Here is a 27,401-nt window from a genome sequence, read left to right on the forward strand (position 1 = left end):
TGATTTCCTAACCCATGGGAAATACTGTAAAATTATTACACACTGCTTCCTGCTCAAGCAGCAGATTAATCACAATGGCCCTGCCCGTCTGGGAGAAATTTTTTCCTGTTGCTTCTTCCTGTGACGTTTATGGGCAATGTCCAAGTGGGTGCTGGCCCTGCTGTTGAGACACCGTCACAGAGCTGAATGTCCATTTGACATCAACCCAGTTTACGGTGCTTGATTATCACTTAATCTTTTGGGGTGGCCTGAATATATGGTTTTGTTCTAGGTGGGAGTTTGGTAACTGTCTTGACTGATGATATGAAGCTGATTTCATCAGTGTAGCACTAGACAATAGTTACCAATTTGTTTGTTTTTTTCAGATAAAATTATATACTAGTGTCAGGTATTAAACTGAAGGTTGGCTCTTCTAATGCATTTTTTAAAAAATGAAAAAAAAGCCCCGTGTTTATACATGACCACTTGACTGTGTGCTTTAAGAGAAACTACATTAAGCCAGTTACTCTTCATTCCCCACAAAAGTGAAGTTCCCCATGGGAGGTGTCTGTAGAGGACACTTTCTGTTTGTCTACCCCAGCTCCTGGGGAGCTCAGGTAAGCTCTTTCTGGGGATCTTTCCTCTCTCCCCCGGTGCAACTGCTGTTCCAGTGAAGTTTTAAGCCAGCTAGTGAATAACAATTCATTTCATTAAAAAGTACTCTGTCATGCTAGGTTCTTAGAAAGTTCAAAAGGTGAAGGAAAGGAAACTAGATTAATGCCACCAGTGAGCAGCTACTTCCTGCCAATCTACCTATGTGTATCTCAGACAACCCATAACACATGCTTTGCCACATTTGGTGCCAAAGACGAAAAGACATGGAGTTCATAGGTTTACAATAAAGGAGGAGAAAGATAAACAAAAAGGAAAGCATGGTTTTCTTACACATTCATGCTCTTCATTCAAATTTCTGTCTGTGGAACAAATTAGTTGGCATTTATTTGTTTTATTATGTCAGCTAAGCTTGTTTTTTAATGTTAGTACAGCTGGGTTAGCTAATAACCTTCTCTTAAATCTTAGTGAATTTAAATGAAATGTAGGTATTGTCCTTTCATTCCTACATGAACATGCATGCAAATGCAATTTGTATGAAAGTAATTTCCTTGTCATCCAGAACAAGTGAGATTTGTAATAATCTTTAAGTCTACTCAATTGCTTCCCAGTATTTAATCTTTTAAATGAAAGGGAATTAGCTTTTAAAGTCTTAATTACTCTAGTGGTTTTTAATGCAATAATATCTAATGAATAGCATCTCACTTGCTTTGAGTGCTGGCATCCAAGAGCTATGCAGGCTAATAACATCAACATCACAGAGGCGAATTATTTTGGAAGTTCCTCCAGACACGTTTTTAGCTGGGAGACATGGCACACTTTAAAAGGACAGCCTGGGGGGCGCACACATCAAAATGATGTAGCTGACAAAAATTTGAAGCAGTTAAAGAACCTTTGTAGCATCTCAGCTTTCCGAGCATTTCAAGAATTGGAAACTGAACAAATGGGGAATACTATGTCTCTCAGGAAGTAGCCTGCAGGTCTGTCTTCCCTCTTGCACCAGTACTTAATATAATAAGTACTTGATATAGTGAATTACTTACAACAAGACTCTTATTTATATTCTTGATTTTTTATTTTTTTTTTCATATGTGTGTGTGTTTCTATATGTGACTGAAGAGACATGCTTACATGTTCTTCCCACCTTATTTCATTAATGAAAATTCCCTTTCCTTTTGTAATTAGGAGAGGGATCAGTGGAAATCATGCAGGAAGACCATTTTCTGGAGGTGTAAACTATGGATGGTTTTAACTACAATTTTTGTTGGCTTGTTCCTGGTCATTCTCATCAGTCTAGCTCTATATTCTAGTAAGTACCTTACTCTTGGCTTGTTCTCTAATAAAAATGAGCACTATGTACAATCTAATAAAAATATTAATTGAACGGCAGCATCTTTTCAACTCCTACTGAAAACTGCACTGGAGATGTGGGTGCCGATTGCAGAAGGTGGTGTTTTGAGTAGAACAAGTGAAGGCTTTTAATTGAGCAGGCAACTTGCAACCTGTTGGTATGTCTGCTCTTGTAGCTAAGTGAGATAGCATTACTAGAGCAGAGTGAAAGCTAGGGTAGAAATGATGCAGGTAACACTGCAGCAAGGGCAATGGATCATTCACCTCTCCTCGTGTGATTCTGTCAGGCTCCCAGAGCAGATAGCTGTCATTGATGGGGTGGGTCACTGTCCTCTGGGTGTTGTCACTTTCCTTCAGGTGGCTCACGCTTTCTTTCTGTCACTCCAACCTAGTCATTACCTAGCAAGTTTGTGTGAAAGCCACCTTGGAGAAAGCCAGAAGGTTGTTGTTTTTTCCCCAATAATTCAGCTAACTGGAACTTTTCTTACCCTTTCTATCTCCTTTTGGATATTAGATGTTTACACAGATGAAGATGATTATTGGTATTCAGATACACTGCTACAGAATTATCACAATTTTTCTGGAAAGTTCAACTTACTGTGTGGTCTTCCACATCTTTTTTCTGAAGACATTACTAAGAGGGTACGTGTTGATGTGCTTCTTGGCAAAGCAAATTTTCCTTACATAGGCTCAGCGTTTTTCCTTTTAAGAGCTTTCTGTTTCTCTGTGTAGCAACTCAGCCATTTATAAGTCCACATAATTTGTTAAATCTGGAATTACATTTTTGTAAAGAAAAACTGGCTGCTTTTTTCAGCAGTGTGTGGAGACAGGACAAGGGGAAACAGACAGAAACTGGAGCATAGGAAGTTCCACATGAATGTGCTCAAGAACTTCTTTATGGTGAGGGTGATGGAGCACTGGAACAGGCTGCCCAGGGGGGTTGTGGAGTCTCCTTCTCTGGAGATATTCAAGACCCGCCTGGACGCCTACCTGTGTGACGTGGTGTAGGGAGCCTGCTTTGGCAGGGGGTTGGACTCCATGATCTCTGGAGGTCCCTTCCAACCCCTGTGATTCTGTGATCACTTAAGCATTTGTTGCATTTGCCAGGGCATGAGGGAAAAAAAAAAAAACAAAAAAAAAAACACCACAAAAAAGAAAGCCTGTTTTTTACAAATCTATTCTTACTTCATATTTGAGTAATAATTGAGATATAATCTTCACTGTTTTTCATTGAACAATTGAATACTTCAGATAAGGAGAGGCCTGTAGAGGTCTTATAGCTCAGTGCCAGATTTGCATTGCATTCTCCTGTGAGTGCATAATGCCATTCTGAGTTTATATTTGCCATTTACACTGAGCCTTTACTGACTGAGTTGTGGCTGAAGAGAGGCATGGCAATACCGGTTTAGAAGTACTGTGGAATGGGAGTCTCAGTTGGGACACCTTTCCCTCTGCCAAGTTAGAATAGAAGGGCTTTTTGCCACTAATAAGAACCCAAGCCAAACAACATAAATTGCTCCTGGCATCATGAGCACATACTTTTAGTTCACCCTGAATGCCTTCCTTTGTGCTAAGGTAATACAATAATCACTCAAACGCACAGATTAACTTGTCTGTCAAGCTTAAATGGAATGTGTACAAATTCCATGGCAGATATTTGTAGATATTTGACCTTCAGCACCTGTGTTTATGCCCCTTAAAACGCCTTTATAAGAATGATTCATTGTACCGTCTTTTATGGGGAAGAGAGAAATTGAGGGGAAGAAATACCTTTTTAAATTTAATTCTTTTCTTTTTTCACTTTAAGATAACAGATGTCTACAGCTCATCTCCAGCTCTAGGACGCTACTTTAGGTCTGCTAAAGTAGATTATTCCAGGTAAGCAATTTCTATTACCAAAATTATCAGAAACTTACAAACTTTTGATGAGATGTTTACATATGTAAATATGCATAACATCTGAATCTGTGAAAAACAGAACGTTTTGGTGAGAGTGATAAATATAGGTAGTGAAAAACTGATAAAGGATCCTCTGGTGTACAGTCCTACTAGTAATACATAATGACAGTAGTATTTTGTTAGTGATTAGTATCTTCTTTGCTATCTTTGATCCCAAGTGCAGTCCATAACAAGCTTTTTCTTTTTAAGAAGAAAATGAGAAACCACCTGAGAGCAAATTGATTAAATAGCCTTAAATAAATACAAGCTCAATGGGAAGCATTCTTAGTTCTTCTTTGTTGTCAAAAAAACAAAACAAAACAAAAAAAAACAACACTAAATGCAGCAGGAACATACAATCAGTGAAAGCCAAAGCAGCAGTAGCCCATTGATGTTTTGATGGGACCATTTTTTCCCCAGTTTACTTTGAGTGCTGGGAGCAAATTCAGACCAGCAGCAGCACATTGGAGTCTGGAGGAGCAGGAGCAAGAGGCAGGGCAGGCAGCATGACAGAAACTGGGTTAGTGTCTGTGGTCATCGGTTATACATGACAGAGAAGCTCAGCCACTGGAGAGTCATGGGCCCGGAGGAATAGTAGTGGTGGGAAGCAGGGGAAAAGAACACAGGCTTGCCTTGCAAGGCAAAGGAAAGCTTCAAGCTGGAATAGAGAGGAGATCTTACCTTCAGCAGAAGCTCACACTGAAGGAAGGCTGAGGAGTTCATTGTGTTTTAGACACTCATGTTTTAAGCTATTAATGTTCCACAGGAGTGAAACTAAGAAGTTGCAGGATAAATGGGGCTGGAAAGCTCAGCTGTAGTGTGATCCTCTGATGGAGTAGCAGTGTAGCAAGTGCAATTGAATCCAGAGGACTTCTGAAAATGCAGCAATGTAAAGTGGATAAGGAAAAAACTTTTTCTGCAGGTCTTTAGATAAGTTGTGTGCCAGATGTTGCAGCAACCCTCCCCTTATCGTTATGTATTTGTTAGGCACAAATGCTGAAAGCCTCATCCTCACATGTCTAATTGCCCTTTGTGCATTGGAAAACCTGCCTCACGTATGTGCCCAGTTTCCATTAATGTCAAGAACTGCTTGGAGAAGAGAGGGGGAAAAAGAGACAGGATGATTTGGTGGCAGGTTTTATTTCTTTTTGGTTTTGTGTGGTTTTTTGTTTTTTTTTTGTTTGTTTGTTTTTTAATACTTTTCTTTAGAAAAAAAAAGTTTAAAGAAGAAATCTGTGCCAACTTTGTGAGATGTCAGCCTCCTCGAGGAAGAAAGGATTCATTGGTGACTCACAGGCATTCATTCTTGGCTTTCTGTTTTTCAGTAATGAAAGCTCCACTGTATTTTACCAACTGGAGTTCCTTGTACCACCATCAACAGAGGGGTTTATGGAGAATGTAATGAACCCAGACTTTATAAGGAATGTTCTACTTCAAAATATTTATGATGAAGAAGATACTTCTAATCCCGGGCCATCTGAATGTACCAGGTTAAAGCTTGACCCAGCTTCTCTCACATCAACATGTAAGTACTGTACTTTAGAGGAAGTGTTTACAAAGAGCACAATTATTTACTTGAAAGGAGGGACATCTTTCTGGAAAGATGGTGAGATTTATTAGTTAATGTTTTGCATAACTTTGTAAAATACTCCCTTTACAAGAAAGTCTTGTTATGCTTAGCTTATAAACTGGAATTCTTTATTTGGTCCTGTAATGAGAAATTGGGTAGTGATGAGGATGCTTGGCTACAGAATCCAACCAAATTCTTCTGATCCCCTCTAGCATTTAATGCACATAGCATACCAAAAATCCACTGTAACAATACAAAAAGGGGCAGGAACGAATACTTTGAAATATCTAACTACAATTTAGTGTTAATGATGTGTTATTTTTACTTTCAGGAAAATAATGGACAGACTCCTCATCATCCTTACCTCCTAGAAGAGGTGGTCTTCTACTGTCTAGTAGTGATCTCAGGTTAAAGAGTCATTCGACAGGTGGAAACACTTCTAAAGATGTTATTCTTTAAATGAAAATGTCGTTATTGGTATGAGAGTGTTTTACTCCTAGAACATTGCTACCTCCTTTATTTTTGTGTGGAATTAATGGTAAAGCTTCAATTGTGTGAAAGTAACATATTTTGCTTGAACAGGGCTCTGTTGGCTTCTAAATCTCTAATTTTTTTTCTTTTTCTTTTCTTTTCTTTCTTTCTTTTCTTTTTTTTTTTTTTTTTTTTAAAATGTTGTTTTAAATGATTATGGATTCCTCGAATGATCTCCTAAGGCAAATGGCTCCTTTCTTCTGCTCCTGGATTATTCAAAATTATCTGCGCAACCTCATCCTTGATGCTCGTATTCACCCATGCTCATCTCTTTTCCTTTTCTTCTCTGCCAGCTTCACCTGCCATATCTCCCCAGTGCTCCTTCCTCCTAAAGCAATCTAAAACTTAAATATGCTTTCTATTTTCTTTAATTACATGCAAAACTTTCTTCTTAGGTGAGTTAGTACTCACATCATCCCCTTGTTCATCCTATAGTCTTCCCAAGGAAGGGTCTGCTCTGCTTTTCTCTTCTGTAGTGTGAAATAAAAATGAAGAAGGAAGAAGCATTGGGAAGACAACCCTAATGCAACTGAATGCTGCAGCAATCTTTCAAGGGTCAAATTTGCTGTGTGCTTTAGTAATTAGTTACTGGTTCTTGTGAAAAGACATCCACTGGATTCACATCCCTGAATTCAACAGAAAATTAGTCTCTGCTCTACTTATACCTCCTGCTGCAGCAGTGATGGGGGAAAAAAACTGCAACGAAAAACCACAAAAACCACGAGTACAAGTAAACAAATGCAAAATACTTACCTTAACAAGGTACTGACAGTTGTCCTTGATAACATGAGATCATATGGGAGAGACAACTGTCAAGAGGAAGATGCTGAGGCAGATGATGTAGGCCAGTGCAGTGTGAGAGTTACAGCCAGTAACTGGCTATAACACGAAAGCTGAAAGTTAAAGCTTAACTTCATGAAGAATGTGATAGATCCACTACCATGTTAGTGAAGTATAACTTTTTGTCACTTACAAATGTTTGTAGCCAGTATAAATATTAGTACTGTTGCATACATAGATTTATTTTAAGGAACATTTTGTATTGTGAAGAATACTTTATGGAAAATATTCTTTCTGTTTTTCTATTGTTACTAGTTTATTTAAAGAGCAAACTGAGAATTATACTATGCATTAAATTATTTATTTTTACTCTAAAAGTGATCATTTTCATTCTTTGGCATTCTTTCAGCATTTTGAGTTGAGAAATAGCAATGGGAATTCTGAAAGCTGAGAGAAGTATGAAGAGTCTGTTTGACACAGCCATGCACTCGAATGATTGTTCTAATTTTATCTGAGCTTGGGGATGGGGGATGGTCTAGAGCAAATTAGGATGTCACTAAGCTCACATCTGTGATTAATTCTGACTCCATCTTGACTTGCAAAATGTAGCAGTGGCTATAAGTACTGTAATTTTTCTCTTCTTGCCTCATTTGATGAAATGGTATGATTGTGTATTTAGGGCTATTATGTCTATACATGTATCTAAAAAACAACAGCAACAACAAAAACAGATCTACAGATATACAAATGTTGCCCATTAATATCCTATTCAGCATACAATTAAAAGAGATACTCTTATCTCTTTTAATTCATCGTTTGCATAGTTTATTCCAAAGGATAAAATTCATAGTTTGCATAGTTTACCCCAAAAGCAACAGCCTATGGAAATAACAGCAGCAGCAAGGAAATAGTTTGCCTTTGAGATGCTGCTTGATTTTATCGCTCTTACTGCTTCAGGTGACTGAACGTGCCAACATTTCTTTATCTTGATTCTCTTTCAAAGAACAACAAAAAATAATAATCACTTATTTATGAAGACACCTCCATGCACATTAAGAATTAATGAGGAGAAACAAGAAACTGGAAAGCATTCAATTTTTTTCCCTCTGCTCCAGTACTTTTACCTACGCAATTCAAAGGGAAAAAAGCAGCGAAGTTGTAGCAAGATGTAGGGCTACTAAGATGATCAAAGGGCTGGAGCACCTCTCCTATGAAAAAGCTTGAGGGAACTGGGCTCATTTAGCTTGGAGAAGAGAAAGCTCCAGGGAGATCTCATTGTGGCCTTCCAATACTTGAAGGGAGCCTATAAACAGGAGGGGAAACAGCTGTTTATGAGGCTAAACAGGGATAAGGACAAGGGGAAATGGTTTTAAACTAAGACAAAGGAGGTTAGATATTAAGAGGAAGTTTTTCACACAGAAGGTGGTGATTCACTGGAACAGGTTGCCCAAGGAGGTTGTGGATGCCCCATCCTTGGAGGCATTCCAAGACCAGGCTGGATGTGGCTCTGGGCAGCCTGGTCTGGTGGTTGGCGACCCTGCACATAGCAGGGAGGCTGAAAGTAGATAAGCATTGTGGTCCTTTTCAACCCAGGCAATTCAATGATTCTATGATTCCACAGAAGGTATCCAACTTTACAGCATGTCTCCAGACCTTCTTTGAACTCTAACTGAAGGAAATGCCAAAAAAAAAAAAAAAAAAGAAAAAAGACAGCTAATCATATCTGATTTACCTCTTCAAGGTAAATTGATAATTCGAAAGAAAATAATCAGATGATATAATGAATACCTTATCCATTAGGATCAGGATAGTGTGAAAACATTTCATCAAATTTGGTAATTTGGGTACAAAGAAAGATTTTATATCAGGAAAACTGCACAACATTTTTTTCCAAAATGTTTTAATACAAAAACAGGAAAAAAAACCAAAACCGCATGCATAAGCAAGAACATTAGCACATACGTAATCACTTTATGAGCTCTGGTGAACAGATGAATAACCAGTTTCAGTCTGGACACGTGTGATCAGAAATGTTTCTTGCAGCAGGGTGATGGGCTGTGGAGAGGTTGTGCTCTGCCACTTCAGGGAGCCAAACCTAAGAGTCCAGGAGAGAGCTGAAAGGGTGTTATGTGCCAAAGGCAACACCTGGGAATCCCCCGCTGAGAGTTGCGTAGCTTCTGCCTGTGCAATTTTAGGATCTTCAGCGATTTCATGGTCTTCTAGATGGCAATGGCTTGAAGTGTCTGTATTTATTTGTTTATTTACTTTGCACAGTTTGCTGCGTTCTTCATTCTATTCAGTTTCTTTAGGACTTCACTCTGTGGCAAGTAGCATTGCATCAAGGGGTGGCGAGGAGGAGAAATGATGCCTTTATCCAGGTTGTGTCTTTGTATGTATATTTTAAAAGGAGGTAAATATTATTATTATTGAATTTTTGAGATTTCTATCATTAATTCTATTTTTTCCTTAAAAAAAAAAAAAAAGAAAAAAAAAAGAAAAAGAAAGAAAGAAAAAAAAAAGAAAAGAAAAGAAAAGCACTGTAAAAATCCTGAAAACTTGGCAAAATCATGAAGACTCAATTGCTTCTAGCAAAAACCACTCAGTTTTCCATAGAGAAACATTGGTTTGCAATGGTAGCTACTGCTGATTCTTCTTGTTTTAACTATTAAGTCCTGTATCCTCTCTATGCTTCATTCTGTGATCGCTTTTTCAGATTTATCTCATTGGGACTGACTGGCAGATATAAGCTTTTATAACATAAGAGAGATGCCCTCCAGCTTGTCTGAAGAGTCAGCACAGCAGATGGGATGATTCGGAAGGCTGCCTGCTGCTGGCTTAACTATTCAAGTAGCTCCCAGGAATGCCATCAGAGCAGAAGGGCTCCCTTTCTAATGGATCAGGACATAATCGTATGTATTCTGGTCTTCAGAGTAGGTGGTACATTGCTTGCTCTTGGGCACATTAACAATTGCGTATTCTGTCTGACTTTCGATGTTATTTGCATGGGATTCAGGTCTGACAGTGTGGCTGACAGTTGAATACCACATTCCACTGCTATTCATAGAGCCTTTTTTGTCACAGCGTTCCTGAGAGCAGGGAGAGGGAGAGAGAAAGAGAGATGAATCAGCTTCAACATGATAATACCCTCCTGATGAAGAACCTTGTAGTGCTCCTGCAGTGGTTTTAACCTACATATGTAGTACTGAGAAGGGTTTGCAAGCCTTCAGCCATTTCCGTTTTGTATGGGCTGCAGCTGCACACCAGGAGCACCCAGCAACACGTAACTGCTTTGCGGCTGGATGGTGATGGCCTGAATGTTCTGACGTTGATACTGCCTGCTGGTGGTTTACATAGCAAAACATTCATCACACCACGCACATGGGAACACAGCAGCATGTATAGGGAAGTTCAAATCGTCCTCTGACCTGGCTGTACCCAGGGACTGGGGCTATTGATTAGCTGGCCAGTGTGCTTGGCTGCCAGCACGTGGAGAGACCAAATGCCAGCCACCAGCATGAGCCAGGCCCAGGGACAGCACCTAAATTAAACGTGGGTGTGTAGCTCCTGGTAAGGGCCCAGGTGTTGCATGGGATGCAAGGACAGCTGCTCTCTGCCTGGGGGCTCTCATCTAGCATGTTCCTTGGAACCAGAGAGAGAAGAATGAACCATTCATTAATGAATGAGAAGGCAAGATTGCATGAGTAGTTGCCTTCCCAAACCTGTTGAAACTTGCCCATCCATTGCCTTCTGAGTACGTCTGCTAATGTGTTTTGGGTGACTGCTCATCTAGGTAGGCAGAAGGGTGACTCATTAAATCTAAAAGGATGCTGTGAACTGGAGCCAGAAGTTAAAAATTTACTTGCCCTGATGCTTCATTTGAATTCACAGAGTAATAAAGCTAGTGAGTAAATAGAGATTTTCTCTACTTGTGGTACTGTGCGGTGCAGAAGCTATATGTTTAAGTGGATTTTGCTGAGATCATGCTGACATTTGTAGCAGAGCTACCTTTTGTGTTCCGTAAGTGTAACAAAGGTCTCTGTTGCATGACTTATAAAACCCAAGGGGTAATCCTTTGTTTTTCAAATCTGGGCGTGAGAAATTGTCATTGGAATCATAGAAACATAGAATTGCTCAGGTTGGAAAAGACCTTAAAGACCTTCGAGTCCAACCACAACTTAACCATAGTGCCCTAACTCTAACAACCCTCTGCTAAATCATGTCCCTGAGTTGAGCACCACATCCAAATGGTTTTTAAACGCATCCAGGGATGGTGACTCAACTGCCTCCCTGTGCAGCCTATTCAAGTGCTTAACAACCCTTTCTGTAAAGAAATTCCTTCTGGTACCCAACCTAAACTTACACTGGCACAACTTGAGGCCATTTCCCCTCATCCTGTCACCATTGAGAAGAGACCAGCCCCACTCTCACTGTAAGCACCTTTCAGATACTAGAAGAAAGCATTAAGGTCTCTCCTCAGTCTCCTCTTCTCCAGACTGAACAGCCTCAGTTCCCTCAGTCACTCCTTGTAGGGCATAATAGAACATAATTCCTGAGGAATCTGTCATATATTCTCAGTGGAACCAATCATCTTGTCTAATTGGGTTCTGCTTGGTGTGGAAGATCTCATAATGTGAGGGAAACAGCACTATGAAAATAATTCCTGAGTTTGGAATTGAGGCTTTGCACAATTTTTTGAGACTTAGAGATTACAGAAGTTTTAAAGAGCGGAGCCATCAGGGAGAACATGCCTAAGAAAAGGAATCCCTTATCTTTCTGCAAAGGCCAGGCTATCCCTTTCCCTAGCCATTGTCATAAAGAACTAGAAGGGCAGCAGCATTTCTCTTAATTTACCTTAAAACAAGAACAGTTAGGCAGTTTATTTTCATAACTAACTGGCACTAAATCCACCAAGTGAAGTCTGGAATGGTTCTTGTTCCTTCCAACACAAAGATCCACCCAAAACTTAATTGTAGCTGCACATTCCAGAGTACTTGCAACCTACAAGTTTTGCAAAGCTGTTGTCATTGACTTTCTCCTATCAGTGAGGAGAATGAAGTGTGGAGGTGGGGTGATTTGTCCCACACATTCACAGCACAGGAGGAGTGTGTATGAAGAATCCCAGACCTTTGGTTGAGTCTTTTGTTAGTCACAGACTGAATTTAATACTTGAAAAGAACGATCCTTGTATTGCAGTAAAAACTCTCCCAAGACTCTTCAAACCTTGCTCTATGGATCATACTTGGGACAAAAAGGTCTCAAAACCAGACAGCTACTTGGCCGGTTCCCCATTAGAGTTCCACCCTCTCCTCATTTCTTCCCCCTCATCTCACCCCACGCTCACACAAACAATGAGCTCATTTAATCACACCCTTTTCTGTCATCTTGCCCACCTTCTTAAAACTTTCTGTTAAACACCCACATATCTACAGGCAACAGGCAATCTACAGACTTTGCTGCTGTCTTAAAAAAATAAAATAAAAAAAAAAAAATAGAGCAGGCTGCTAAATGGCAGCACATTTTTCTGCTCTCCACAGGGTTTCTGGTGATTATTTATGCTTGGTGATTTAAAAGACAGCTTTCATTACCCTCTGTTAGACTAACTTTACAAAGCAGAGGTAGCAGACCATAGGTACTCAGCTGCTGTTTTCTGATCATATCACAGAATCCTTTGAGTTGGAAGGGACATTAAGGGACATCTAGTCCAACTGCCCTGAAATGAACAGGGACACCTACAGCTCTATCCAGTTTCTTGGAGTCTCATCCAGCCTGACCTTGAATGTCTCCAGTAACCGGACATCCACCACCTCTCTGGGTAACCTGCTCCCTGCCTCACAAAAAATAATCTCAGAGAATGAATACGATGCACCAGTTGGATGCCTCGAGCAGAAAGGGTCCACTCTCCCTCCCCTTCCCTTTGGGGAGATGACTGTGGGCAGATAAGCAGGCACACACCAATGGGGGGGTTAGCTCTTCAGCTACCTCAGGGTGCCTTACCAAGGCTCCTGGATCTGACCACAGAACAAGGAAGAAAGATGGACTGGGCAACCTGACATCACACCATCCTCCTGCATGCCCTGTCATGCAGCACAAACATTTGACCTCTTGTGTTTTTTAAGAATCCAAAAGTTTAACTTGACAGCACATGCTTTGAGGCTTTTTTTCCTCCTTCTAGAGGCAGGAAGGAATTGGCATCAGAAACCTTATTCTGTTCCAGAAGAGATTTAGCCATTCATCAATATGTTTTTTTACACTAGGAAGATTAACCAAAACTTTTTAACTTCCCAAGCATTAAATCTCTTTTATTCCTTCAACTGGAGACTTCCTCTATTGCTCAAGCGAGTAGGCAACAATCCAGATAAGTGTGTTTTTATTAAAAGATGCCATGCTGAAACTGAAACTTTTTTTGCAGAAAGCACACCAATTTCAATGAAGCTGCAGGCAGGAGGGGAACAGGTTCCTGGCTAGCAGGCAGACGAGGGGAACAGGCTACAGTGGGGAGGAGAGGGCAATACTCCTTAGAAGCTAACAAGGGAAGGTGATGAACATCTCTTTTCTTTCAGACAAGAGGATGCCTTGGGTGAGCAGCGAAAGCACGTGGTTGAATCATTACCTGGGCAGGGCTCGGCGGGTGACTCTCGGTCTGCGCTGGGAAGAGAGGAAGCAAAGAAGTGACTGCCAGTTCTTGTACAGCCATAAGGTGCAACCATGAACCACTGGGACATGGGCTGTGGGAAGGGACAACCCCCGGGATTCCCTCTGGGGGAAATCTGGTGGATGGTAAAGATTAATTTTTTCTTTGGTTTCGCACACACTTATACCTTGTCACGTTACTCATTGACCACGATGAAACCCAGACAAATAACCTCAATGGTTCAGAAGCCTGGACTTATCAAGCAGTTTCTCTCTCTGTCCCATGACCATCTAAATGATGGTAAAAATGAAAGGATGAAGCTCTTTGCTCTTTGCCTCATCCTTTCTCACAGCTCAGCTTTATTTTTAGCTGCCTACTGGGTTCTTGCTAAGAAGTTGGTTGAGCTGTTGGTTGCTCCTATAACATTTCAGAGCTGAACTTTCACTTCTGCCTAAGATAGCAGAGCTTGAAGCATGCCTGCTTTGCAACCTGACTGAAGGGAAGGCATCATCCCCTCAGAATTGCATTACAGTTGCCATCCAGAGACTTGGCAGAGATTTCCAATACTCCAATGCTGCCTCAGGGCTGCCATGAGGTTGCCAACATACACAAATATACATAAACAAGAAGCTGCTCCTCTTGAGTTTCAACTCCTGAAAGCAGTGCTACATATTATACCATCACTGCATGAACTGCTTTACCCACTGACAGAAGACATAGCAGTCTGAACTGAAACCAAGTTCTTGTGGTTTATGTGAATGCATGTGATTTCAGCTACATGAGTCTTCCCTATTTACATATTTAATATGCTCAAACTATTTTATTTGCAGAACACCTGACAGAGTCCACAGGTTGCTCTACATTTTTAATCTTTCAGACATTAAATACTAAAGCACATGAAGGTGCTTTGCTAGATACATGTTTAAGATCCATAAGGATCACCGAGTCCACCTCCTGGCTCCACACAGCACCAGCCAAAATCTAAACTCTACATCTGAGAGTATTGTTCAGGCATTTCCTGAGCTCTGGCAAGCTCAGTGCCACAACTGCTTCCCTGGGGAGGGTGTATTTGTGCCTGTGTTTCAAGGAAAAAATCCTAAGGTGGGCAGCACAGTTACACTGGAGCACCCCATGGCTGGGGCTGTGGTGCTTCAGGGTGGTTGAGGGCACCCCATGCCCCCCTCCCCCCGGAGTGTTGGAGGAGCACTTTTACTTACTTCCCTTGTCAGAGTATCTCTTCCTCCATACAGGAATGCTCATCTTCCACCTGGAGCACAGGGACAATGGCAGAGGGTCAGCTTGGGTGCTGGTTAGACCTCATACTTCACTGCCAACACGCAGGGGCCTGAGATTACCTGGGCAGCTCCCTCCTGCTTTGAGACCTGTCCCTCTACATGGCATTTTGGCTTGCTCAGCTTTTCCCCAGGATAGCTCTTTTCCTTGGATTAGGTTTGGACAAGGCTTGGTTAGCTCTTTTCTTGGATGGTTGAAAGAAAAATACTATATTTCTGTAGCAAACTAAACCTTTGTACTGCTGCACAACCCCTAGATAAAGTCGTCTTCTTTAGTCAATAACGTGGACTCCTCTGGGAAATTATGCTGTGATCTGAGGATTTAGAATGTTTCTCAACATCTGTGCTCACAGAACAGACATGCAGGCTCCACACCAGAGGTGTCCAGTTGGAGAACTGGAGCTGGACGTGTCTGTGTTTGGAGGGGTTTGGGGAGGGGTGTTGCTTGTTGGGATTTTTAGTTAGCTTGTTTCTTTAGATAATTATATGTATAGGTTTAGCAACAAAAATTCTGGGAAATAGGTCTGGCTAGCAGTTTCAAACCAGAAGGGATGTGATTTAAATAGAAACAAAACCAAAACTGGTTGCCTTCAGCTTTGTAGTTTTGCTTTGCACTGTGCAGAAAAGCTTGTTTGAGCTTTTCTACAGGCTTCAGGGCTGTCACATGGGGGAAGTGGTCAGGACAAAAATAGGAGTGACACTAAAAACTGAGCTCTCCAAATAAATGGGATGAACTGGTGAACTTGGTAATATGTATGCTGCCAGCAAGGTTACATACATATTTGTAAGGAAGGACAGCCAGTCTCATGTTCTTCCACAAATATGATGCTTCTCTGGTCCTCTGATGTCATGGAGCATTACTGCATGAGGCTTCAAGAGAGAGAACTTCACTGGGGAGCTCCATGCCCTACTTCAACAAGAGGTTATGATCTGGAAATAGTTTTGCTCCTGCCTGGTTCCTTAAATTAACCACCTCTGGCATAAAACTGCCAGACCCCCAGAAAAATAAATATCAACCACTTGCACTCATCCGGTTTATTTCTTTTCCAGACCTGGTTGAAGCTGCTCAGTGGAGATGCAGACAGCTGTGTGATGTGGGTGCACAAACTTCGTTCCTTAAGAACTTGAGCCGATAACACATAAGCTATAAACAAGGAACTAAAATCTTTGAGGAGGATTTTTGATGTCAAGTTACATGCCTAAAACCTTGCACAAGAAAATCAGGAGGTTTTTTTCATCCCTCTGATTTCTACAAGGTCTGTTATTTCTCAGAAAGACATGGATTTATCAGCAATCAGGCTACTGTGATCAAGGAGTGACATGCCTTATAACGTTGAGGGTGGGATGATGCTGCTGACCGACCCAATTAAACACAATGTGGGATGTGGGATGCTGATGTTTCCTGTCCCAAGAGAACAGCCCATTAGTATTAGTGTTGTACCACCTACCTCTCCTGGTAGCAACTTGTTTCTGGAAAGGAGTCAGGAATGTTAAAAAGCAGTTGGAGTCCTCTGTGTGCAAGTGTTGCAGGCACTTAAAATCATGGGAATTCGGTAGGTTTGGGAGTCAGCACCCTACAGGCACAGGTTAGGACCACCATCTTCACACTGACTTTCTTGGCCTAGACTGAAACTGCTAGAAAAAGCAGGACTTCAAGTTTTGGGAACCTCAGCCGTTTCCCCTAAAGATCGCCTAAAATAGTTGCTCCCTGTACCTCTGTCAACATGGAGGTGTGGGATGCTCTCTCTTTGGAAATGAGCAGAACATTTAGTTTTGGCAACAGCAAGCCTCATCCGAGTTCCTTAAGGCCAAGCAAGCTGTCAGAGTATAGTGGTTTTCCAGTTGTGTTTACAGAGAATGGTGTTATCAGTGAACTCTGATGACCATCCTTTGGAAGTGCAAAGGCAGAGACTAAGAATGAGGGGAGTATTTAACAGCAGCAAGGCTGACACACAAATACTTGCCAAAGTAATGGCGGATGGGCTGGGTGATTGGGCCAGAGAGTCTTCTGAGTGGTACCACCACTTTTCCAGAATAAATGTTTGTGTTAGTGAAAGCTACTGCTGCATGTAAAAACAGTATATATATATCATCTATCTATACACAGTATATGTAGAAGGTCACCCTTATTAGATGTGATTCAACAGATAATAAGAGAAGTCAAGGTCAACTTGTAAATGCAGTTTTCCTGTCTGTAAGGCCAGGGCAGCTGACAAGGATGCTCTACTCCTTGCGTTTCTTGCTTGTAACATCCTTCCCTGTCTCAGTAGGCTCTGAGCGCTGTAAACCTAGGGGTGTCACCTCCACAAAGAACAGTCAAAGGCAATACTCAAAAACCACATTGTCCATCTTAGTTTGCTTGCCAGATTATCCTTGTTTATTCAAGAAACCCCTTGTTGTGCACTACCTAGTCCTTTAAAGTTGATTCATCGAAGGTATCGCTTTCTCAAATTTTAGTGAAATCACTCTTTGAGATTATTCTAATGAAGCATAAAATGATACTGAACCTACCTTATTTTTGGTTGGAGGTTTCCCATCCTTCCACTGGATCTCTGAACCCTTGGGAAGCCAATTTTCAGTGTGATTTCCCTGCTTTCCAAATTTGTTGTACTGTATATGTTACCAAATGAATCTCACTGATCAGAGAGGCTCCTTACATCTTCCACTCACATACTGTACACCAAATAAAACACTCAACCACAGCTACTTAATGTGTGGAGGTGGGGAAAGTAGGAGGGGAGAATGAATGAGTGACGTGGCTTCCTGACGCACCAAGGCTGGAGTGTGCTGCACTGGCGACCTCCCCAAGGAGGCTGATGAGCTGCAGTATGGACTCCCTCTAGTATCCCTCATCTGAAATAGCAACAGGGAGGGCACTCAAGAGGAAACCCAAGTGCCTGGTCATCTTGCTCTTCTGAGAAATGATGTGACAAACCAAAAGGTAAAAAACTCCCCTCAAAAGAAGAACAACCCATAACTTAATCTTTTTTTTTTTTTTATCCTTTTTTCTTCCTGAGATACAAAAGAAGAAAAAAGACAGAAGTACAATTTGCCAGGCTAATAATTTAATAATCTTATCATTCATTCACTGTTGTAGCATACTATGTGAAGAAAAAGCCTCTAAAATATGAGGTGTCTGAAGTGCAGACGTACATAGAGGGGAGTGGTTAACCAGACAGTTTCACAATGTCTGCTGTCCCTCAGTAACATATAGTTGTGTAGACCAGCACGCTTCACATGCATCAGAACTCAGCCAAGCAATCTCTCTGGTGCTTCACTCCCAGGTCATCCCAGACCAGTCACACCAGGTCTCAGCATCGCTGGCTGTAATGGACTGTGATGCACCTTTTGGCACTCCAGTAGTGGCAGGACTGAGACTGCTTTAAGAAGATACCACAGCCCAAATATATCCAACTCAAACACAGCTGCATTCAAACCATCCTTGTGCCATCTGATCTCACATTTGTGCCCAATGGTGACCCATTGACTGTATGCCTAACCAAATGGCCAGCACCTGGTCCTGCTACATCCCTCAGCTGCTGACTGTTGGTCCTTGCAGCAGCACTGCCTTGATTGTAAATCAGTCATTGGTTGTTACCTCCACCCCAGCATGCTGCTGGGACCTAGAAGGGTTTGCTTTATGTATGCTTTATTCACAGGTGGGCTATGAAGGATTAGATCTGTGTGATTGCCTTTGGGAAGCTGCTTCCTGATAGTAGCAGCAGGTGAGGTTGACAGTGTACTGGTGTTCTGACTTTCAAAACCATTGAAATTCAGCAGGGGGTGGAGCTGTTTTCCTCTGTTTTTTTCCTCTCACAGGCAGCACCAGGTAGGTGGTTTATTTGTTAACCTGAGCTTTCCTGTTTATAAATAAAACATAAAGTATAGGATGGTTTGGGTTGGAAGGGACCCCAAGGAGCCTTAGGAAAGAGGAAGTCCTGTAGGGAATACTGGAACAGGAATGTGAACAAAATGCTAATAAATGCATTATACTACTTGCTACAGGATAAATCCATGATTCTTGTGTTTTGTTTGCTAATTAAGAACTTTGGCATGTGCAAACCTAGCTATTACCTAGTTTCTTATTAACAGTGCAAGGAACTTGGGCCTCTCTGCCTCTTTTCTATTTCTGGTCCTATAATTTAATGGCTGTTATACTGTTGCTTGTTAGGCTGAACACCCATTTGGGACATCAGCTCTACCACTGGATTCTTAACTAATCACTGGCTAAAGAGCATTGCTGGGTGCTGCTGCCTGCTTGCTGGGGCAGAGCAATGATTCCCAGAAAGATCACCCTGACATTCCTGGAGAGCATGCTTTGCTCTGCCACACTGCTAGGCACAAACACTGCCTTTGCCAGGATTAGAGCTGAGGACCAAGCCCATGCTTTCTGGCAGAAGAGATAGGACCTCTGGTGTGGTGCAGCCAACCTTCAGACACAGCAGAACAGAAGAGCTTCCACTGCCCATGGCAGTGGCTTGTGAACATTGTTGTTTTCTGCACAAGCCAATTCACAGGTTTTGTGTATGATTTTCACATTAGTCACACTCTTTCAGTGTTGGTACCTGAGAATGGGATTAGCTGTGGTTTCTCATAAAAAGCATAGAGATCTAAAGTAGTTCCATATTGCTCAATACAGTCCCAGGTGACAATGTATGCATTATTTTCCTTTCCCAGAGTGTCTGTAACAAGCCATGCTGAATGATGTGTCACATGTTAAGAATAACTTCATTTTTATTCTGATGGAATTCCAGGAAGGCAGCTTTAGTGTCCTCACACTGACTGGAAATGCTGTGATGTGTCCTAATAGCTACTGGAAGGACAAGGCAAGTAGATATAAAAGGGACATGTAATTAGTTTTTCCAGAAGGTGACAAAGTGTTGTTACACAAATTGTTTCTGACAGACTTGAAGCTATCTAATGACGAGGGCTGCAGAAACATCATCTGCCTAATCACTTCCAAATTTTCACTGCGTTTTGGCAAATGCCTTAAGTCCAGGTGTCACATGCTGCTCTGAGAAATGAAGCTGCTGTGCAGCTGAAGTGGGAAAGTGTGGGATTTGACTGGAAAGCAGATAAGTAGGAGAGAAAGGAGGGGATGGGTGATCTGCACAAAGTTTGTACAAAGAATAGATTGGGAATCTGGAGGAGGGACACAAAGATTATTGGGGGTCTGGAGCATCTCTTGTAGGAGGAAAGGCTGATAGACCTGGGACTGTTCAGCCTGGAGAAGACTGAGATGGGGTCTTATGAAGGCTTATGAATAACCAAAGTGTGGGAGTCAAATGGATGGTGCCTGGCTCTTCCAGTGGTGCCCAAAGGCAGGGCAAGGGGTAACAGCCACAAACTGGAGCACAAGGAGTTCCATCAGAACACGAGAAAGACCGTTAGGGTGACAGAGCCCTGGCACAGGCTGCCCAGAGAGGTTGTAGAGTCTCTTCCATGGAAATATTAAAAACTCATCTGGACACTTTCCTGTGCGACCTGCTGCAGGGAACTACTTTTGTGGGAGGTTGAACTGGATGATCTCCAGAGGTCCCTTCAACCCCTATGACTTTGTGAGTCTGTGAAATGTCAAAATAAGTGCACCTGAAGATATAAACTGATCTAAGTGGTGAAGTTAGAGTTTTTCATGTTTCTTCCTGCCCTATATTTCAAATCACGGATCAAACATTGATGTTTGCTGGTCCCTGCAGGAAAGCAGTCAGCCTTTGATGCTGTAGCAGTCAGGTATGCATTGTGTGAGCTGGAATGGGGTCCTTGTGACCAGGAGCCCAGGGAGAGGCTGGAAGGAGCATGCAGCTCTTTGTCACTGGGGGGATGGTGCTGTGAATAATTTCAAGTCCACCCATTTTTCCACCTGTTATGGCCATCTGTCTTCTCTCAGGATACTGGTAAGAGTGTAGGCTTGCTCTTTGTTGAAAGGTGTTTAGCAGCACGCAAGTCTTCAGTATGGTTTGGAAAGACTTAGGGAGGAGTAGAATGTTTTTGACAAGAAATAAAAAGGAATGTGGTTCTATCCCTATGAAGGTTACGTAAATTGGGCATGCTGTTCTTTCATGCAAAGTGCAGTTCCTTTGGTGATAACTAAGGGGTGAGGTTCAACCATGAAGATTTCATTGTAAAGATCTGCAAGTTTCTTGAAGTTCTTCTGTCGATGTTTTGTTTCAAAATCATGATAGAGCTAACACACACACACACACACCAGCAAAGTCTGGAGAGCATCTCCACATCCCTATAGAGACCACTCTCACCCTGCCAGGAGGCTTTGATGCAAAAGGATATAGTTCCAGTAAATCTTCAATGTTTTTCAGTTTTGAAGGTTCTGAGGGTGAAGATCAGAAATAAGTATTTGCTTGTCAATCAGAGGTGTCCATTTTAAAGCTGTCAGACCCCTCTGACATCGTCCAAGGTCTTGCTTCATATCTTACTGGAGCTATTTCCTATGCAATAGCTGTAGAATGGTTTGGAAAGCCTCACAGGAAGCATATTTCACAGATTTCATGTTCTTGCTTCTTTTGATAGATCAGAATGCCCTTCCAGAAATACTAAGGGAGAATAAGACAATGGAAATAACACTAGGAAAGGAAAACACAATGAAATACCTCAAAGGGGGAAGATTATAGTGTGAGGCAGTCCCAGTTTGAAGAGTGAATCACTGTGCCTACTCAAAAGTGTGATCAGAATGTTTCTAAAGGGTAATAGGAATATCAAAACTCCATCAATTTATTTTATTTCTATTTTTTTAAGATAATTGATGACCACTTGAAGGCTGAAAGGAGGAACTATGAGTGTGAACACACCTAAGAAGTTTTCGTTTTATTGTGGCTTGGGCCTGTTGGTTTTCCCCAAGCCACTCACATGCTCAAAGGTTAGCCTGTGTGGCAATTCAGTAAATGATAAACAAAAACTTTTCTAACATGATCACAGTTGACAGTGCCATCATCATTTGCAAAAACATAACCCACCTAATCAGAAAACAGAAACATAAGACCGAGTGTGCCAGTAACATTTTGATTATCAAATGAGGTCTCACTGACTGACTTGATGAAGGGTGAAGATGTGACCCACGGGACAAGATTTGTATTGGTTTCAGCAACGTGATCCCAGCTGTCAGAAAAAGAGAAGCACAGAGGTAGACATGACAAAGCAAAAACGACACAAACACAGTGACTCAGAGCAGCCCAGTGAGCCACCTCAACCTGTGTCCATCTCTCCCTGGGCTCCTGTTCTGGCTGAGGCCTTGAGGCAGCAGCAGCTCCTGGTGCTACAGTGCATTTGCAGACTCTGAGCTGTGGTAGCCATTCCTCTTAAATGGCCATTCCTCCTACTCTGAACTTGGTTCTGGCTCCAGGACCACCCAGCTGTCACCCAGAGACATAGTCAGGGTAGAGATGTGGATTTTAGTTTAATTCCTTGACAAAACCTCACAAGAAAGGTGCTTCTGAAAAACCCAGCCTTGTAAACCCTGTCTCTCTGGTGGCCTGACTGGGAAACCTAGGTTTCCAGCTCTGATGCTTGTCAGAATTTTTGTTATTCAGCTGAATGCACGTCAGGCAGAAAGAGTTTACGAGACACTTCTTACCGTATACACAGAATGGAATGTCCCCAGAGAGAGAGCAAGGCATATAAAAAAGGGGAAGCCGTGGTGCGATAGATCAGTCGCTTGCTTGTTGGTCTTGGGTACGAAGCTGGGATGATGACCACTTGCCTGCTCCTCTCTGGCCTCTGGGCCCTCACCTCAGGTAATCTCCCATTCTCTTTTCTCTGTCACTGTGCAGGAGGCTTCAGGGGACAAAGGCAGCATCTGCTCCTTGAATTGTTGTCTGTGTGTTTGGAAGCTGCAGGCAAATGTATGGCTTTATTTACAGTTTCCGCATCATAAACCAGTGACCCACATGACTAAAACTGGATTTCAGCTCCTGATTCAGAAAAGACTTGAGCCAGGGTGTAGCACTGATTTTCTTTAGGTGTAGCACTGATTTTCTTTAGCTGGGACAGAATTATCTGTAAGGATGGACATGATACTTTTAGACAATTACAAGTTCAGATCATTAGAACTGTGGGCATGTTAGTTTTGTTTTCATACTTATCAAAGCCTGAATTTGTCCCCAAACAGCTTCCATGGCCATGGTGTGTATTCTGCCCTATTCTGCTCTGCTGAGGTCTGAACTGCAAAATGCTTGCTGGCTTCATAGCTGGCTACTGGGTGTTCTGCACATCTCTGCCTAGAAAAGCCATGCCAGGGGAGTTAGTTATGCTCAAGGTGGATGAGTAAGCCTCAAGACACTGCAGACAGCCTCACTCCTCTTTAAAAACAATACATCAGGTTCCTGAAAACTGAATAAGTTTTCAGTGCTGTAACCATTTCTGATGTTATCTCCCTTCCCATGCACCACAGAGAGATGTGTGCAGATAAAATTTAAGAGCTATTATCCAATGAACCAAAGAACTTTGGGGCTGGAGTGTTAAACCTGGGAGCATTCAGCCACTTGCCTGTCTCTTTGTATTTTTTCCCTATGTGGTACTGAATTGGAAGAGGACTGATTATTTTTTCCCTTCACCCCGAAGATCCCTAATCACAGCACAGGTACTGAGCTGCTGAAGTGTTTCACAGGAAGTGATGTGAGAGGTGCCACCTTCAGCCAAACTTCAGTGGAAAATCATTTAAGCTGTGCTTTTAGTTTTCCCCTGTCTGGGGTGCAAAGCATGTGCTGGGGTGGGCTGCAGTGGGATAGTGGAAGATGCTAAATGTGGTTCCTGCTTCTTCACCAGGCTCTGTGCAGGTGATGCACAGAAAGGTGCAGTCGGTCCAGGCAGGTGGAAATATTACTTTCTCATGCCAGTCAGTCACAAAAGAAGACATAATACAAGTGACCTGGCAGAAGGAGATGGATGGGGCTGAAGACAACATTGCAACTTACAGCACAATGAATGGACAAAAGATAGCAAAGGGCTACGATGGCCACGTGAGCTTTGCCCACAGTGAGCTGCAGGCCTCAGCCATCTCCCTTCACCGAGTCACCCTGCAAGATGAAGGATGCTACAAGTGCATCTTCAACACCTTTCCTTCGGGAGCTGTCACTGGCAGGATGTGCCTTAAGGTTTACGGTAAGACACTGTAATTGCAGAAAGGGTATGACATCTTTCTGAGGATCAAGCCATTCCCTCTGGGGAAATACCTTCCCTGGTCAGTGCTCATTACTAAATCTGTGAGAAAGGTGTCTCTGTTTCCTCCCTGGCCTTGCCTTCCTTGCCGTTTTTACTTCAGATGGGAAGGCACTGTTGAACACTTCTCTAGTTTTCTTCCCTTTTAAGTCAACAGCAGCTGACGGGTGCCCTAGAGTTCCTCTGGCCCAACACTGGGTTGGCAGCTGTCCCCACATGTCCCCCTGACTTGCTGTCCTGTAGCTTGTACAGGTCAGCATCAGCTTGTTTCACAGAGAGAGCCAAAGCACGCATCCACAAGTATCCTCACACACAATGAGCCCTGTGCTGGGGGAAGAAACAACCTTGGTTTATGAGGAATGATGACATAAGCAACAGTGGAAAGAAAAGGGGAAACATGGGGGGAAAAACAGATCTGAAGCAGAGGTCTTTTTTTTTCTCTCTTCTGATAAAGCTCCTAGAGCAGATCACTTGATGCTGAGTCATGCAGAGGGTAAATGCTGAGGAATTACAGGAATATATGGCAGAGCTTAGCAGAGAGATTTCATTCTTGCTTACTATGTGAATCTAAATGTGGAGTTAAATTGGCTTTGATTTATTCTGTCTGTTTTTTTTATCCAAGTGTGGCAAATGTTTCACAAAATTACCAGCTTTGTGGCTATGATCCACCTCTTAGCAGAGCTCAAGGCATGAAAACAAAAAGCAACAAAAGCTGGTTTTTTTTTAATTAGGTTTTTGGTTTTTTGTTGTTTTTTTTTTTCCTGCTAGATGTACTCCTATCATCTGCTCTACCTGCTCCTCTCAAAGGCACATCAGCTGGGGGTTTCACTTCCCTGGCAGCAGGCAGCTGGCTGCCCCAGTGCAAGAGTGAGCACATACCCAACTAAGTGCTTGCAGAAAGGGTTCATTTTAGCATAGCTGCAATAACACATTTGAGATGGTCTTAATTTCCTTGATTTCCCAGCCAAGCTTTTCAGCAGGCTGGAAGGGAAAAGATGGCAGAAAGGATCAGGGGTGAGGGAATGCCAGGCAAGGCAAGCAAGCTGACTAATGGCAGCACATGCAGCAAATGAGCTGCTGGCATGTGTCTGCCATCTGACAGGAACAGCCAGGGAGTTTACAGGCTGGTTATTGCCCAGTTGCAACAGCCTTAATCAGAAGAGGCTCTTCCAGAATGGACACAGTGCTGCGTAGTGTGGGGAAGTGAAAACTTGATAAGAACAAGATATGATGCTGGGAAAAATGAAATAGGCATGGGAGACAGAAATCTTAGGCCTGTTCAGGTGAAAAATAACAACGTGAAGCAGTAGCAGCAGTCTTCTACCCCATAACAAATGATTTCTTGGCACAGTATTTTCAACCAGCTTTGTAGGTTTCTTTAGCACCTGTTCTTTCACCTCTGTTTTCCACTATAAATGTTTTGTTGAACTTTGTTTGAAAAGAAGATGAGAATGAAACCCAGAAAGGGATAGAGTTTGGAGTATGCAGAGAGGGGCATGTGTCACTTGAGTCTAGGCAAGGTTTGGCTGGGTTAAAGACCTATAGACACCTTCTGCCTGCAGGTAGATGGCCCCATCCACATGGAAGTCTCCAGCACCATGGAGAAATGCCACAACATCATTGTCTTAGATCAGGAAGCTGAGGCTGTGTTGCTGATGAGCATCCGCACTGCTGGAAAGGCACATGAGACACACTCATTCCTAAAAATGTACAGCAGTTAATCTGAGACCAAAGTTCAGCCTTGAAACATAAAAAGCAGATCATGATCTAGAAGTTGCCCTTGAATAACAGAAGCCCAATTGCAGTCAGAGCTGGCACACACTTCACTAGAATGCCACCTTTTCCAATACACCTTCACAGCTCAAGTCTGGGACTGTTTGCATTGCTGCTCTGAAGGGCCTATGAAGGCAGGTACAACATGTCTTGTAAGTAGTTTTTCACTAGAAATAAATCTTTTGATGAAATAGAAAATCAGCAGTTATTCTAAACACGTGAATCAAACACCAGCTTGGTGCACATGCTAACAAGCAGCATGGGGAAGAGAAAGTGATTACATATTTTGACTGTGTATCTACTACAGGCATATAGAAAGGTGGAGAGCAACTATCCACTGTTTTTCTTACCTACAAATAATTCCCTGGATTCCACTGTGGGAAAGCAGATGACTGTCTAGTGGGGAGAATAGATTTGGCACACATGTTTGTTTGCCAAGACGTGATGCTGAGCAGTTTTTCTCTCCTCCTCTGTGTACCTTTATAAGCCAAGATTCACCTTCATCTTTTGTAATTGGTTAAGATTTGAGATTGCCAGACTGGAGCAATGGTACCAATCTGTCTTCTGTGCTTTTTAAAACAGGCTCTCTGTTAACACTCAAGGGAAAAAAAGTCCGTGGCAGTTTTCCTTTACTGCTTTAGGACATTGTTACCTAATGTTTGAAGTTAGCACTGTGGGTGGATGTGCTATTTTTATACATCCCGTGAGTGAAAGAAGAAGTTCAGAAATCATTTATTAATCAAAACATAAAGTGTTTATGACTCTCGTCATTTCAAAGATGGGAGATTTTGAGAAATTCCAACTGAAATCCCCCTAAGCCTTATTTTTTTCTTTTTTTTTTAAGCTCGCAGAGCAACACAAATAGGGTTTCATCAGCTCTGTTTCTAGGGTCTGAGTTTCTATCCGTGGGTGATGCAAACGTTGAGAAATACCTACTTTATTCTTCTAGGCAGCATAACCATAGTAATACTGAAGCAAAGCCATAGGAAAGCAAAAATGATGATGTAAGATGTCTCAGTGGCTGTTATGGCTTTAAAGATCCAGACAGTTTCATGAGGTGCAGACAGAATTTTACCAGGGGTGTAGGTGCTGCTATGCAGTTGGCATGTGCTGTTTCTCCCCCTTTAACATGACCACTTGGTGTTCTCTATGTGTTGTTCATACAGAATCCTTCTTTTACTGCCCAAAATGAAACATGAAGTCATTTTTCTCAGGAAGACTAAACAAATATTTCTGTTTAAACCCAGGATTACTAAAAAATAGTAATTTGTTTGCTAACATTTTGGCAAAAATCAATTTCAGCATAAATATTGTTCTGACTTTTTTTTTTTTGCTATGTAAAATTCTAGTATATACAAATAGTACTATTAAATAGTACTATTTCTCATCTATTAATAGATGCTTTTTAAATGAGAAGGCATTCATATTAACTCCATCTTGAATAAAACCAGAAATGCCATTGCACTTAAATGATTTTAAAAGGCAACGTTATCAGAAGCAGACACCCAGAAGTAGAATATGATTTAGACCCCTGTACTACCAGCATGTGCAATGACATTGAGTCCAGGCTGATGAATTGTTACCTGGAAACTTGTGTATTGGGAGATCTCACTCCCAAATGGAGTTATATGCCTTTATATGTCTTGGCATGATAGTCCGAGTTAAATAGACTGGTTTGAGGAGGAGCTTGGATGAGGTGACTTTCAGAGGTCCTTTGAAACCCAGATTATAGTATGATTTTATGATCTGATTGATTTTCACAGGTACAAAGCGTATC

At 42.0% G+C, this 27,401-nt stretch overlaps 2 protein-coding genes across 3 annotated transcripts in view; one reads left to right on the forward strand and one right to left on the reverse strand.

Moving 5' to 3' along the window:
- Positions 1-27,401, forward strand: part of C1H3orf52 (chromosome 1 C3orf52 homolog) — a 34,618-nt gene that overhangs the window by 2,231 nt on the left and 4,986 nt on the right. The window contains exons 3-7 of one of the 2 annotated variants that reach the window (XM_085546777.1): positions 1,777-1,900; positions 2,456-2,583; positions 3,749-3,819; positions 5,205-5,404; positions 23,459-23,794. In XM_085546777.1, coding sequence (XP_085402903.1) covers positions 1,777-1,900; positions 2,456-2,583; positions 3,749-3,819; positions 5,205-5,404; positions 23,459-23,794 — 859 coding nt within the window. Of the gene's footprint in view, positions 1-1,776; positions 1,901-2,455; positions 2,584-3,748; positions 3,820-5,204; positions 5,405-20,483; positions 22,429-23,458; positions 23,795-27,401 lie in introns of those variants that run through there. The other variant, XM_015878359.3, reaches the window with a different exon arrangement.
- Positions 8,968-17,592, reverse strand: LOC146762556 (uncharacterized). Its single transcript, XM_085546784.1, has 4 exons — positions 17,195-17,592; positions 14,609-14,658; positions 13,371-13,405; positions 8,968-9,846 (listed from the first exon to the last, which is right to left on the reverse strand). Exons 1-4 carry the CDS (start codon positions 17,218-17,220, stop codon positions 9,649-9,651), a joined length of 309 nt encoding a protein of 102 aa, XP_085402910.1. The 5' UTR covers positions 17,221-17,592; the 3' UTR covers positions 8,968-9,648.

Source organism: Coturnix japonica, chromosome 1 (assembly GCF_054131305.1).
Source record: "Coturnix japonica strain WE chromosome 1, WE-NBRP24, whole genome shotgun sequence".
In the NCBI taxonomy this organism is placed as follows: Eukaryota; Metazoa; Chordata; class Aves; order Galliformes; family Phasianidae; genus Coturnix; species Coturnix japonica.

What these genes read in the sequence shown, in the direction of transcription:
- LOC146762556 (XM_085546784.1), bottom strand. Translation starts at nt 17,220, where the DNA reads ATGGGAAACCTCCAACCAAAAATAAG. An exon ending in GAGATACTCTGACAAGGGAA is followed by an intron (nt 13,406 to 14,608) that starts GTAAGTAAAAGT and finishes CTCTCTTCCCAG; the next exon opens with CGCAGACCGAGAGTCACCCG. An exon ending in ACCCGCCGAGCCCTGCCCAG is followed by an intron (nt 9,847 to 13,370) that starts GTAATGATTCAA and finishes CCCTGCTCTCAG; the next exon opens with GAACGCTGTGACAAAAAAGG.